The following is a 15,349-nucleotide window of genomic DNA, read 5'->3' on the forward strand; positions in this document are numbered from 1 at the left end:
AGGGAGTTGGTTATTCACGGCCTTTCTGGGGAGAAGGGCCAGTGTAGCATCAGTTCCCAAAAGCTATGCTTCTCCACTGCTGAAAGAGTCAGTGACGGTGGGACACCCTCCTGGATCTAGGAGAGTCTTGGGAGGGAGGGGTCTGACCCCACAGAGTCTCAAAGCTGTTGATCTGCCTTCCTCCTCTGTGGGCAGGAGGCTGGAGTGGAGGGAACCCACTGGTTGGCTTAAGGACTCTAAGATAGAATTTGTAGTTTACAATGAAATAACCAAAACTGTGAGCACATTTGTCTGAAGGAGACAGGACTGCTGAGAAGCAGGTGTGTGGTGATAACTTTGGGTGGTGGGAGTGGACAGTGGGACCAAAGGAACAGAAGTCCAGAGTTCACTCTCATTTGAACATCCAGAGGATGGTATTCGAGGCATCTGACAGCCATTTTGCAGATCTGTGAGTGTCTCTACCACATCTGTTCCCCCCTTCCACCAGTTCCTGTTTCTGTTGTGAATCTGAGTGGCAGGGAGAGGCTGGCTGTACCCCTCGTTGCTGTGTGTCCATCAGCACATTCCATCCCCTGTCCTCTAAGGCGTCGGCATGTCCCGTGCCTCTCCAGTCAGCATGAATCTCAAGACTTTTGTTAGAAATCTTGGTTATAGAATTTATATTTCCTCCTATACAGAAATAAGAAAGCTTATAGTTCTGGGAGCTCCCGACAGTCTTTCTGGGACACTGAAGCTGTTCCCAGAGAGGATAGATCTAAAGAACACAGATTTTTGGTGACAGTGTTGAGCACTGCCTGAACCTGTACCCCTTGCAGTGGGAGTAAGTGCAAAGTCTTAACTTCTGGACCACCAGGGAAATCCTCCCTTTTTTGATTATACCAATTTTTGTTAGATTTTTGTATTGCTCACAGCCAAAAGCATCCTAACTGATGTCTACCCTCACAGAGCTTAACTTTGCAGCCAGGAGAATGACTGTTGCCCAAAAGGCTGAGTGATTTGGTGCACAAAGTTCGAGTCTAAGAAAGACTAATTAGATCTCTGGCTATGAGAAAAGGATTCCTGAAGATAGGTGGGATTTCAATGGTGAAAGGAAAAAGGAGATTATTCCATTCCCTCTTGGTAGGAAGCAAGAGCTAAGAGAGAAGGATGCATTTGCAACATCTGATTTTCTTTTTGGAGTGGGGGAATGGAGTGTCATGGGAAAATCAATGGGAAGGGGCCAAACTGGTGGGAGCTTTGAAAATCAAGCAGATGAATATCCAACAATGTCACAGTCAAAAGGAAGTTGTCATGAGGTTTGAGCAATGAAGTGACATGACATATTATTTTGGCAAAAAAAATTCGTTTGGTTTTTTCTGTAGCATCGTATGGGAAAATCAGACAAACTTTTTGGCCAACACAATACTTTAAGAAAGAGTATTAAAGTGAAAATAGAACCAGTTGAGGACAGAGCCTGAGAGGCCAGGGAGTTAACAGTGATCCAGACACAAAGTGACAGAATAGAAATAGGAAAATAATGCCACCAAATATTTTTTGACACCTACCTGATGTGAGCTCTTTTCTGGGTGCTGGAAATACAGGACTGACTAAGACTTGTCCTTATCTTCAAGGAGCTCACAGTCTACTGAAGACAGAGACAAGTGTGCAAGCAGAGTCAAAATAGCAGGATGGGAATGGCAAGGAAATATGTGTGCAAAATAAAGGAACAAGTAACAGCTGCGATGGAAAGACTTCATAAAGGAGTTGACAGTGGAGATGAATGTGACAGTGTGTCGGAAGTCCTGCCTGGGCTTGGTGAGACGGGACCTGGGGCTTAAGGAAGACCGAAGAGTTGAAGCTCATCATGGGAAGAGAAATAGACATTTTGAAGGAAGACTCCAAGACAGGTGGGATCACTGTCCTTCCCACATTATCTGGCCTAGAGAACCTGAAGCATGATGATGCTATGGACAAAAAAAGGATAATAATAATTTTAAAAAATAATGATTATGAAAACATTATGTGTCAGGTGCTGGTGATCCTCATAATAAACATATGGGGTAGTTGCTATTACTCTTATTCTTATTCTGTGGATGAAGAACTGAAAAGACACAGGGAGAGGCAGCAAAGTCAGAATGTAAACAGAGCAATATGACTGCAGAGCCTGCCCGCTTAGGCCCTACACTAAGCTACCAGAGGATGTCTGCCTCATGCAGGACAAAGATGACTCTGAAGTAATTTCAAATGACAACAAGGTTTTGTTAATTACTTTTGCTTTAGCCCCCAAATACTTCCCCATCATGTTAAGGGTAAGGTGTAAATTTCTTGCTAACCCCAAATAATAAAACCCATCAAATTTTGACAAATCAAGGAAGGCTCATTGTGCTGCTTAGCATGAAACATCTGCAAAGTGCAGTAGAGGCATTGACTAGGCATTAATTATGCTTTACATTACTTTTTTGAGTTTCTCACACCTGAGACTCTGGCCAAGTGTGGGAGAAGGGCAAGCTGAGAGGCATAGAGAATTTTTAGGACTTTTGATTCCCTAATGTTCTTGAAAGAAATCACCAAAGCTTAAGAAGCATTTTCTCAATCTACATAAGACAATGTTTCAGTTCAGTTCAGGTCAGTCGCTCTGTCGTGTCCGATTCTTTGTGACCCCATGAATCGCAGCATACATCTGAAATCCAAGTAAGACATATCCAGCATCTGTTAGCATTTAAACTATTATCTGCCCACACAAAAATGACATTAGGAAAACTACTGAATGATGTAGGGGACCACATTTTGTGAAATTGTTTCTATTTGGAAACATGGAATCAAATGATTCTAAAAATGGAGTCAGAGTGGCGGGTGGTGGTTGCCATTATGGAGGAAGCTTTTCTGGGGCTGTTCTTGGTCTCAGCCTCATCAGGATACAGCAGGGACTGGAGATAATTAATGTACTTGATGGCGGCTCTGAGGGTTTCCACTTTGCTGAGGCGTTTCTCCAAGTACTCCTCTGGCAGATGATGTCGGAGCTGGGCATAGCCTTCATTGACACATTTCACTCGCTGCCTTTCCCGCTCATTCCTTTTCCGGATAAAGGCTGGCCCGTAGGAATATTCGCACCTTCTGTAATTTGGATAAGGCATTGGGAAGGAGAAGGAGCAGGGTTCACCATAATTTTCCATAATCAGGGAGTCACTGGAAAAAGGCAGCAATGGCAAGTTTTCCGAGTAAGGGGATGGCACTGAGCCCTCTGGGTAGAGGTGGAACGTGACCATGGGGTCCAGATAGAAGGACCTGGTCAGTGGCAAGTGGGAGGAATCGGTGAAGACAGGCAGTTTGTCTGGCATGTTAGAGTAGCTTCTATTGTCCATCATTTCCTCTTTAGCCTGGAAACAGAACCAAGTTTATGAATTTGGCCAGATCAAGAGAGCAGCTATCTACTTTCTTAGAGATCAGAGACTTTACTGCTTTCAGGAATAGTTTTTGAGCTCATTCTGAAAACTTGATGGGATTACAATATTTTGTGGGTAGTAAGAGGATTTTTGATGGTACACAGAAACAGCCTGAAATAACATTGACTTGCCTTGTGAGAAAGTTATTTCAATTCTCTCAGTCCTTATGATTACAAGGTTATATCTTTAGTCTGGTGAGAACATGTCTTCCACACTATCAAAATACTTTCTAATCCTCCTCAGATGGAAGCCTTCAACAGGAATGGTATCTAGCTAGAATCTAATGGTATTTTACTACTAATTTCTATTTATTATGAATTATGCTGATTTCACATTTACGGTAGAGATACAAAGTCTCTTTTAAAAATAAATGTACTTGAGTTAAAAATATGAACCAATTCACAGAAAAAGAGTAAGTAAACAGCAATACAGGTGCTGTAGAGCAGTAATGTAATGAAGATTGTGAAAGTGTATGCAAATACTAACATTTGGGAAACAATGAAACACCACAATATTCAAATATATGTTGGAGAAATTACAAACTAGTTAATGAGCATGCAACCTCACAGGCATAGCCTTCTTAAATGATAACTGGTATGCCAGAGGCAAAACTGAAATCAAAATAAGAAGGGATGATTTGCTCTTAAAAATTCACTGTAAGATTGCCTAAATGAGAAACTTCCCTAACACATTTATAACATAGTCAGTTTACATATTTACTTAGAACTTCAAACATATTGAGTAAAGTGCAACTCTATTTAAGTTTTTTTTCATGGAATTTGAAGTATTATATTCCAAAAGGTCCCTTATCAACATATTCCCCCTTTCTGAATAGATCTGTATCCAGCTCATTTATTACACTACCATTACTTTTCACCCTTAACTGTAGTAATGTGGTCATAACAGATTTCACATAGACATTACACTTTAGTTGATGGGAAATCAGGGAAGTGCTGAAAAAGAACATTTTTCTTTCAGTCATTAACTTTCTCAAGTTCAATCTTGGCTTTGCATCTTCTTAGCTGTGTGTCCTTTGGCAAGTTTGTCTGAAGCACATTTGTTGAGAGATGAAGAATGTACCCAATGTGGAAAATGAAAAGCCACGTGAAATTTAACTGTGGCTTTCAGAAAAGAAGGAAATCTGGCTTTCTTTCTCCTAAAAAAAACCAGCCCTAATGTTTATGGGCAAGAGTAGGTAACACTGGCACTTGTTTCTCTACCTGAGTATAATGAAACTGCAGGCTGCACGATGTAATGGCAGGAGCAGTCTCTAAGCACCAGAATTCACGTGCAATACAGGATATTACAACTCTTGTGACGAAAACCTATCCTATCGTGTATGGCTACTGAAAAGACAAATGACTCTCGAACCAGAAAGGGCAAGAAGGGATGGGGATTGGGGGATGAGGGGTGGGGAGTGTGAGCGGTGGGGAGAGTTTAATAAGTCATGGTGAAACAGGCTGGAAAAGGAATGCCAGGAAGAGCTCTTCCTAATAGAGGGATGGGGGTGAAGGAATGAGATAAATGCCATGCTGCTGCTGCTGCTGCTAAGTCGCTTCAGTCGTGTCTGACTCTGTGCGACCCCATAGACGGCAGCCCACCAGGCTCCCCTGTCCCTAGGATTCTCCAGGCAAGAACACTGGAGTGGGTTGCCATTTCCTTCTCCAATGCATGAAAGTGAAAAGTGAAAGTGAAGTCGTGTCTGACCCTTCACGACCCCATAGACTACAGCCTACCAGGCTCCTCCATCCATGGCATTTTCCAGGCCAAGAGTACTGGAGTGGGTTGCCATTGCCTTCTCCAGATAAGTGCCTTAGGTCCAATTAAAAAGCAAAACAGAGGAACAGAAAATGAAAGATGCCAAATTACTGATCCAATGGCCTAAAATAACTAACATACAATAAAAAGTTCTGGATTACAAACTAGCCAGGATCCTGTCAAAAAGAAAAATTTGCTGAAAGAAAAAGAGTTAGGAAATTCCTGAGCTAGGAATTCTAGAGGGTAAGAGGTAAAAAATGTGCATGGTAGAAACTATGAAATTATGGCACAGTGAGTGTGGAGCCCCCATTTCTGCATTCCTGAGAACATCAGAACCCTCTTTCTATCTGTAGCTAGCAAGCCGGAACTGCTCCAATAGGGCACCGAAAAATAGGACAACTGCCATCAAGGCTAATTCACGAGAAGTCTTTGGGTATAGTCATCTTGACTGATAATTTTCATAATATCTTAAGCCTTGATCCAGATGAAATCTGAGTAGTTTGTATATGCCACAAGTAGTTAAAAGTCTCTAGGTTTTCTCCTTTCTTTTTTATTTTTTAAGTTATGAAAGTATGATAATGCATTTACAGGAGACAGAAGATACAGAACAAACTTACATATAGTTCCATTATATGTCACAATTATTTTTTAAGTAGATGAATTAAGATTCTTAGTTGGAGTTTTAATATCAAAGTCTGAAATATTAGTAGAATGAATGGACAGAAAAGTAGAAGGATATCATAGACCTTAAAAGCATTATGAACCAGTTCAACATAATTAAGATTTCACACCACAGCAGGACACAATTCTATTCAAGTTCCCATAGACTATAAACCAGGAGACCCTGGAACATATCCAGGGAAATAAACTTTCTAGATTTTAACAAGACCTTGCATAATTCTTGGGAAATGAGCCTGGTATCTTTGGAGACACACTGAGGGGGGAGCTTTTTCTATTGAGCATTTCCAAAAGGTTACCAATTAATGTAGTAGCATTTATCTTTTATTCAAAGACAAAAAAAATTAACCACAACAGCAACAGAATGAAAAATGCAACAGTGAGGATCAAGATAAGAAGGCTCATGGAAAACGGACACATTTGTAGAAACTGAGTAAAGTTTTTAAAGGAGAGGAACACAGGGATTTCCCTGGTGGTCCAGTGGTTAAGACTTTGCCTTCAGATGTAGGGCCGTGGGGGTTTGATCCCTGGTGGTGGAAGTAAGATCCCACATGCCTCATGGCCAAAAAACAGAAGCAATATTTGTAACAAATCCAATAATGACTTTGCAAATAGTCCATTAAAAAAAAAAAAAGTATTAGAAAGGAGAGAGAGAAAGAGGGAACAGCACAAACTATAAGTGATGGGACTCTGAAGCCAAATGTACACGTAGCTAAAAACAAATGCACCTATCTTTTAGTGAAAGTCTCAGGTTTCTGACTTAGAGCTATTCTGGGAAATAAAGGGTAAGGTCTTGATGATAAAATCCTAAGAAATTCTGGATTGCTCTGCTTAGCATTAAAGTTTCAACTTTCTGATCCATTATAAATATCTAGCATTTAAAAACAAAAAGCTACTACTGTACATTATGAATTATGGAATTATGGAATGTTAGGGATGGAGAAACCTTAGGAAAGCCTCTCATCCAATCCCTCATAAATTGTTGCAGTTATGAGGTCAGAGGTCAGAACCTAGGTCTCCTGATTTTCAAACCCCTAAATCCTTTCCACTCCTCCAGATGGTTTAATCAACAGCAAAACTGAATCTTTCAACACAGAAGCATATTGTTAGCTTAAGATAATGGAATAATCAGCTGAAAATAATCATCATTTTTCAACTGTGCCTAGGGATTTTCTTAAAAACCATGTTCTTATTCTCTCCCATGGGCTGCTCTGGAGAAGAGTCTCTTACCTGAATTTTGTTGCCAAGATTCTGTATTTGGGGCTGAGTTAGACTTAACCTGATTTATATGTGATCATTTAGTAACAACATGCAAAATAGCTTACAGTTAAACAGAACTGCTCAGGCTGGTTTAGCGATTTTCTCTACCTAATATGTAGTTAAGATAACATGCAACAATACTAAATAGAAAGTTTGCTTACAAAACTGGACTCTTGTAACAAATTCTTTTCAAGAAGAATGTTTCCTCCACTCACCTGGGTTATATAATTTTATATCAAAATTGCTTATGGAAAATATCTTTAAGTAATCTTATAATGTGAAAATATTGTCAATATTTTTAAAATAGAGATTAGGATGCTAACCACAAAGGTCAATATGAACCTTCAGTTCAGTTCAGTTCAGTCGCTCAGTCGTGTCTGGCTCTTTGCAACCCCATGAATCACAGCACGCCAGGCCTCCTTGTCCATCACCAACTCCCGGAGTTCACTCAAACTCATGTCCATAGAGTTGGTGATGTCATCCAGCCATCTCATCCTCTGTCATCCCCTTCTCCTCCTGCCCCCAATCCCTCCCAGCATCAGGGTCTTTTCCAATAAGTCAACTCTTCGCATGAGGTGGCCAAAGTATTGGAGTTTCAGCTTTAGCATCAGTCCTTCCAATGAAAACCCAGGACTGATTTCCTTTGGGATGGACTGGTTGGATCTCCTTGCAGTCCAAGGGACTCTCAAGAGTCTTCTCCAACACCACAGTTCAAAAGCATCAATTCTTCGGCGCTCAGCTTTCTTCACAGTCCAACTCTCACATCCATACATGACCACTGGAAAAACCATAACCTTGACTAGACGGACCTTTGTTGGCAAAGTAATGTCTCTGCTTTTGAATATGCTATCTAGGTTGGTCATAACTTTCCTTCCAAGGAGTAAGCATCTTTTAATTTCATGGCTGCAATCACCATTGCAGTGATTTTGGAGCCCCACAAAATAAAGTCTGTCACTGTTTCCACTGTTTCCCCATCTATTTCCCATGAAGTGATGGGACCAGATGCCATGATCTTCGTTTTCTGAATGTTGAGTTTTAGGCCAACTTTTTCAGTCTCCTCTTTCACTTTCATCAAGAGGCTTTTTAGTTCCTCTTCACTTTCTGCCATAAGGTTGGTGTCATCTGCATATCTGAGGTTATTGATATTTCTCCCGGCAATCTTGATTTCAGCTTGTGCTTCTTCCAGCCCAGCGTTTCTCATGATGTACTCTGCACAGAAGTTAAATAAGCAGGGTGACAATATACAGCCTTGACATACTCCTTTTCCTATATTCTAGTCTGTTGTTCCATGTCCAGTTCTAACTGTTGCTTCCTGACCTGCATATAGGTTTCTCAAGAGGCAGGTCAGGTGGTCTGGTATTCCCATCTCTTTCAGAATTTTCCACAGTTTATTGTGATCCACACAAAGGCTTTGGCATAGTCAATAAAGCAGAAATAGATGTTTTTCCGGAACTCACTTGCTTTTTCGATGATCCAGTGGATGTTGGCAATTTGATCTCTGGTTCCTCTACCTTTTCTAAAACCAGCTTGAACATCTGTAAGTTCGTGGTTCACATGTTGCTGAAGCCTGGCTTGGAGAATTTTGAGCATTACTTTACTATCGTGTGAGATGAGTGCAATTGTGCGGTAGTTTGAGCATTCTTTGGCACTGCCTTTCTTTGGGATTGGAATGAAAACTGACCTTTTCCAGTCCTGTGGCCACTGCTGAGTTTTCCAAATTTGCTGGCATATTGAGTGCAGCACTTTCACAGCATCATCTTTCAGGATTTGAAATAGCTCAGCTGGAATTCCATCACCTCCACTAGCTTTGTTCATAGTGATGTTTTCTAAGGCCCACTTGACTTCACATTCCAGGATGTCTGGCTCTAGGTGAATGATCACACCATCATGATTATCTTGGTTGTAAAGGTCTTTTTTGTACAGTTCTGCTGTGTATTCTTGCCACCTCTTCTTAATATCGTCTGCTTCTGTTAGGTCCATACCATTTCTGTCCTTTATCGAGCCCATCTTTGCATGAAATGTTCTCTTGGTATCTTTAATTTTCTTGAAGAGATCTCTAGTCTTTCCCATTCTGTTGTTTTCCTCTATTTCTTTGCATTGATCGCTGAGGAAGGCTTTCTTATCTCTCCTTGCTATTCTTTGGAACTCTGCATTCAGATGCTTAAATCTTTCATTTTCTCCTTTGCTTTTCACTTCTCTTCTTTTCACAGCTATTTGTAAGGCCTCCCCAGACAGCCATTTTGCTTTTTTGCATTTCTTTTCCATGGGGATGGTCTTGATCCCTGTCTCCTGTACAATGTCACGAACCTCCGTCCATAGTTTATCAGGCACTCTGTCTATCAGATCTAGTCCCTTAAATCTATTTCTCACTTTTTTTTAGTTTCTGTATGTAGGATCTAGTTCCCTGTCCAGGGATCGAACCTGAGCCCCCTGCATTGGGAGCATGGGCAGAGTCTTAGGCACTGGACCACCAGGGAAGTCCCCAGGGTTCACTCTTGCGTTGTACATCCTATGCAACTTTACCAATGTATAAAGATACATATCTACCATGATAGCATCATATGGAATAGTTTCACTGCTCTAAAATGTCTGGTACACCCATTCATTCCTCCCTCCCCCCAGCACCTGACAATACCTGATTTTTTGTTTTACTCCATAGTTTTTCCTTTTCCAGAATGTTGTATACTTGGACTCGTATAGTATACAGCTTTTCCAAATTGGCTTCTTTCAATTAGTAATATTCATTTAAGTCTCCTCCACATATTTTTGACTTGATAGCTCATTTCTTTTTAGCATTGAACAATATTCCATTGTCTTTATAACATATGATATCATTTATATGGAGAAGGCAATGGCAACCCACTCCAGTACTCTTGCCTGGAAAACCCCATGGACGGAGGAGCCTGGTAGGCAACAGTCCATGGGGTCACGAAGAGTCAGACACGACTGAGCAACTTCACTTTCACTTTTCACTTTCATGCATTGGAGAAGGAAATGGCAACCCACTCCAGTGTTCTTGCCTGGAGAATCCCAGGGATGGGGGAGCCTCGTGGGCTGCCATCTATGGGGTCGCACAGAGTTGGACACGACTGAAGTGACTTAGCAGCAGCATATGTAGAATCTAAATTATGACACAAAGGAACTTATCCATGAAACAGACACAGACACACAGACATAGAGAACAGACTTATTGTTGCCAAGGGAGAGGAGGGTGGGGGAAGAATGGATTGGGATTTGAGGATTAGCAGATGCAAACTAATATATTTAGAATAGATAAACAACAAGGTCCTACTGTACAGCAGTGGGAACTATATTCAATATCCTGTGATAAGCCATAATAGAAGAGAATGTGAAAAAGTATATATTAATATAGACACGCACATATCTGAATCACTTTGTTATACAGTAGAAATTAACACAACATTGTAAAACAACTATATTTCAATAAAATAAATTTTAAAAATATTCCATTGAATGCACCACAGTTTACTGTCTATTCACCTACTAGAGGACTTCTTGATTGCTTCCAAGTTTTGGCAATTAAGACTAAAGCTGCTATAAACACCCACAATCAAAGTTTTCATATGGATATAATATTTTAACTAACTTACATATTAAATGGGCTTCCCTGGTGGCTCAGACTGTAAAGAATCCACCCTCAGTGCAGAAGACCTTGGTTCAGTCCCTGGGCTAGGAAGATCCCCTGGAGAAGGGAAAGGCTACCCACTCCAGTATTCTTGCCTGGAGAATTCCAAGGACAGAGGAGCCTGGCAGGCTATAGTCCATGGGGTCACAGATATTAAATACTGAAGTATAACTGCTGGGTCACATAGTAAGTGTATGTTTAGTTTTATAGGAAACTATCAAACTGTTTTCTAAAGTGGCCATACCGTTTTTACATTCTCATCAGCAATGAATGAGTGTTCCTGTTGCTACACATCCACACCAAGATTTAGTGTCAGTGCTCTGAATTTTGGCCATTCTAATAGGTGTGTAGTGGTATCTCATCATTTTATTTATTTATTTTTTTTGACAGAATACCAAACTATATTTACTGTTGACAGTAGTAAAGGACGACAAATAATGTACAAATTGGGGAATAAACACAAGAGAGCCACAGACCCCCAGCCTGTGCCCGAACAGCAAGGTACAAAGGAAGTGCAGACTTCTCCAGCAAGGTCTCAGGCGAGCAGGAGATGATGGTGGTTATCCTGCCCAGGTGACCAAAGCAGGCAGCTAGGGGCCATCAGACAGGAGTGAGTCCACATGGAATGGCAACAGGACAACCATTGGAGGTTAACCAAAACAGACCCCAAAATGCACAGAACTGAAATCACACGTAACGTGTAAGCTGCATACCAACTTGGGGAGCAGAGCACGGTCCTCGGGGAGAACCCGGGGCCATCTCACTTGTAGCCACACTCTGAAGCAGCTCTTGTACACAAAAACAAACCAGAAAAATCAGCAATATTCTATCTTCCTTGTTTACATACAGACCATTGTTACTCATCAGAAGCAAATACTGGAGGAAATCTGAGGCCCTGGCACTGTGAGCACAGCAGACGTGTGGGACTTACATTCTTCTCTGTTAAGAAAAGGGGAAAAGCCCATTTCTGTTGCATCAGAGCAGCATCACCGGCAGTTGGAGGCAATGGGTCCAGGGCCCCAGACCCCGCCCAGGGCTGTGTTACTGAAGAACTTCTTACCTTTTAAGAAACATTCCAGTATTTTCCCTTCAACTTTACTATGTTCTGGCAAAGCTTACATTTCTAATATTTAGCATTAAAAAAACCCGTGCCCGCAAGAAACAGTAAGTGAAAGTGTATCTCCCATACCAACCATGACCCCAAAACTTGCCCCACAGAAGCACCCCCAGAGTGGTGACATTTCTCTCCATGATTGGAATGAGGGGGGTCAACACCTGGAGTAAGATCCCCGTCTAGACAGAAAGCAGGCATTCAGGCCACAAGTTTGGAGAAAATGTCATAGGAGGGAGAAAAAAATGAAAAAGTAAAAACAAAGCCCAAGTCCCTCACCACGCATTTTACCCAAACACAGGTACCAGGTAATGGGCCTCAGGAGGCTGGGGACCATCACCACGGTGGCACTCAAGTGCATCAGAGCAAAGTCCTTCTGGGGAATGTCCTCGGTGTCCGAGCCTCCCTGCTGATGGGCTTGGCCACACATCCACTGTTCAATAGCAAACACAGCACGGTGCCACGAGGGAATGGGGGCTCTAGAGGCTGCTTCCCAAGAGGCAGCTGGCCACCCTGGAGCCCCCCGTCTGCTGCTGGAACATGTCGATGGTGTCCTCATCTTCCATCTCCAGCTGGGCTGGGGTGTCTGTTTCATTAATTGGTTGTCCATCAAACCTGAATCGAATCTGTCTCCTTGACAAGCCCTGGCACTCGCAGTAGGCCTTCATCAGCTTGCTGAGCGGTGTATGTCTCTTGATCTTGAACTGGACCACGGAGCCATCCTGCCCGGCCACCTTCAGGTTGATGTGGTCGTTCTCCGTCTTCACTCCCTCCTTGGGCTTCTCCTCGGACATGGCTGCGCTCGGAGGGCAGCGGGATGGCAGGCAGCCCCGGGTGAGCGACTCACGCTCTTGGCCCGCCGCTCTCCCCTATCTCATTGTTTTAATTTGCATTTCCCTGTGGACATGCTAGGGGCAGGCTTCCCTGGTGGCTCAGATGGTAAAGCATCTGCCTGCAATGCGGGAGACCTGGGTTTGATCCCTGGGTCGGGAAGATCCCCTCTAGAAGGAAATGGCAACCTACTCCAGTACTCTTGCCTGGAAAATTCCATGGATGGCAGAGCCTGGTAGGCTATAGTCCATGGGATTGCAAAAGTCGGACACGACTGAGCAACTTCACTGGTGGACATGTGTTATGGAGAATTTTTTTGAATACTTATCTGCCATCTGTATATCTTCTTTGATGAGGTGTCTGTTCAGGTCTTTGGCCCATTTTAAAATCGAGTTTTTTGTCTTATTGTTGAGTTTTAAGAATTCTTTATATGCTTTGGAAGATAGTACTTTGTCAGATATGTCTTTTACAAATATTTTCTCCCAGTTGGTGGCTTGTATTCTTTTTCTCGACAGAGTCTTTCACCAGAAGTTTTTCATTTTAATAAAGTCCAGCCTATCGGTGATTTCTTTCTTAATTTGTGCTTTTGATATTGTGTCTAGTAAGTCATTACCAACCAAAAGTAAACTAGATTTTCTCCTATGTTGTCTTCTAGCAGTGTAGGTTTTTGTTTTACATTTAGGTCTATGATCCTTTTTTAATTAATTTTTTGAAGGTTGTAAGGCTTGTGTCTAGCTTAACTTTTTTTGCATGTGACTGTCCAGTTGTTCTAAAACCATTCATTGAAAAGACTTTGCTCCATGGTGTTCCTATTGTTGCTTTGTCAAAGGTCAGTTAACTGTATCTATTGAGTCTGTTTCTGGGCTCTCTATTCTGTTGACCTGTTTGTCTACTCTTTTGCCAATCCACACTGATACTGACTTTATTACTGTAGTTGTACAGTAAGTCTTGAAAATAGGTTGTGTCAGTCTTTCCACTTTGTTCTTCTTAACATTGTGCTTACTTTCTGGGTCTTTTGCTTATAACCTGCTGGGATTTTGACTGGGATTGTATTGAATCAAGTTGAAAAGACTGACATCTTGATAATATTGTCTTCTAATCCATGAACATGGAATCTCTCTCTTATTTAGTTCCAGTTCTTTGATTTCTTTAATCAGTTTTGTAGTTGTCCTCATATGCATTTTATCCATATTTTGTTAAGATTTATACATATTTCATTTGGAGGGATACCAATGTAAATGGTAATTGTGCTTTTAATGTCATTTGTTCATTATTAGTAGAAGCAACAGTTAGAACTGGACATGGAACAATAGACTGGTTCCAAATCAGGAAAGGAGTACGTCAAGGCTGTATATTGTCACCCTGCTTATTTAACTTATATGCAGGGTACATTATGAGAAATTCCAGACTGGATGAAGCACAGCTGGAATCAAGATTGCCAGGAGAAATATCAATAACCTCAGATATGCAGATGACACCACCCTTATGGCAGAAAGCAATGAGGAACTGAAGAGCATCTTGATGAAAGCGAAAGAGGCGAGTGAAAAAGTTGGCTTAAAACTCAACATTCAGAAAACGAAGATCATGGCATCTGGTCCCATCACTTCATGGCAAATAGATGGGTAAACAGTGGAAACAGTGGCAGACTATACTTTCTGGCACTCCAAAATCACTGCAGATGGTGACTGCAGCCATGAAATAAAAAGATGCTTACTCCTTGGAAGGAAAGTTATGACCAACCTAGACAGCTTATTAAAAAAAAAGCAGAGACATTACTTTGCCAACAAAGCCAACAAAGGTCCATCTAGTCAAAGCTATGGTTTTTCCAGTGGTCATGTATGGATGTGAGAGTTGGACTATAAAGAAAGCTGAGTGTCGAAGAATTGATGCTTTTGAACTGTGGTATTGAAGAAGACTCTTAAGAGTTCCTTGGACAGCAAGGAGATCTAACTAGTCCATCCTAAAGAAAATCACTCCTGAATATTCATTGGAAGGACTGATGCTGAAGCTGAAACTCCAATACTTTGGCCACCTGATGTGAAGAACTGACTCATTTGAAAAGACCTTGATGCTGGGAAAGATTGAAGGTGGAAGGAGAAGGGGATGACAGAGGATGAGATGGTTGGATGGCGTCACCGACTCAATGGACATGGGTGTGAGTAAACTCTGGGAGTTGGTGATGGACAGGGAGGCCTGGCATGCTGCAGTCCACAGGGTCGCAAAGTCAGACACGACTGAGCAACTGAAGTGAACTGAACCGAAGGATAGCAATTGACTGTTGTAAATTAAACTTCTATCCCAAAACCTTGCTATAATCAAATCGGTTATTAGTATCAGAAGTGTTTTTTTGCTTTTTAAAAAATTCTTTTGGATCTCCTACATGTTTACAATCATGTCATCTCTAAACAATGGTAGTCTTTCATCTTTTCTTTCCCTATCTTTTGTCTTATTGCATTAGCTAGGGTTTACAGTATGATGTTGAAAATGAGTAGTTAAGAAAGAACATCCTTATCTTGTTCTCCTCTATTTCTAGTTTACTGAGAGTTTTTGTCATGAATGGGTGTTGGATTTTGTCAAATGCTGTTTCTGAGTCTATTGATAAGACATGTCATTTTTCTTCTTCAGTCTGTTGATGTGGTGGAT

At 41.5% G+C, this 15,349-nt stretch overlaps 2 protein-coding genes across 2 annotated transcripts; both read right to left on the reverse strand.

Moving 5' to 3' along the window:
- Positions 1-2,797: 2,797 nt before the first annotated feature.
- ASCL3 (achaete-scute family bHLH transcription factor 3) lies at positions 2,798-3,478 on the reverse strand. The gene has a single exon (XM_044929491.2). The coding sequence runs from the start codon at positions 3,342-3,344 to the stop codon at positions 2,799-2,801; it is 546 nt and encodes a 181-aa protein (XP_044785426.2). The 5' UTR covers positions 3,345-3,478; the 3' UTR covers position 2,798.
- Positions 3,479-11,119: 7,641 nt separating this feature from the next.
- Positions 11,120-12,719, reverse strand: LOC102390062 (small ubiquitin-related modifier 3-like). The gene has a single exon (XM_044929001.2). The coding sequence runs from the start codon at positions 12,667-12,669 to the stop codon at positions 12,355-12,357; it is 315 nt and encodes a 104-aa protein (XP_044784936.2). The 5' UTR covers positions 12,670-12,719; the 3' UTR covers positions 11,120-12,354.
- Between the last annotated feature and the right edge of the window lie 2,630 nt (positions 12,720-15,349).

This window comes from Bubalus bubalis, chromosome 16 (genome assembly GCF_019923935.1).
Source record: "Bubalus bubalis isolate 160015118507 breed Murrah chromosome 16, NDDB_SH_1, whole genome shotgun sequence".
In the NCBI taxonomy this organism is placed as follows: domain Eukaryota; kingdom Metazoa; phylum Chordata; class Mammalia; order Artiodactyla; family Bovidae; genus Bubalus; species Bubalus bubalis.

Excerpts from the sequence above, each read along its gene's own strand:
- ASCL3 (XM_044929491.2), bottom strand. The coding sequence starts at position 3,344 with ATGATGGACAATAGAAGCTACTCTAACATGCCAGACAAACTGCCTGTC.
- LOC102390062 (XM_044929001.2), bottom strand. The coding sequence starts at position 12,669 with ATGTCCGAGGAGAAGCCCAAGGAGGGAGTGAAGACGGAGAACGACCAC.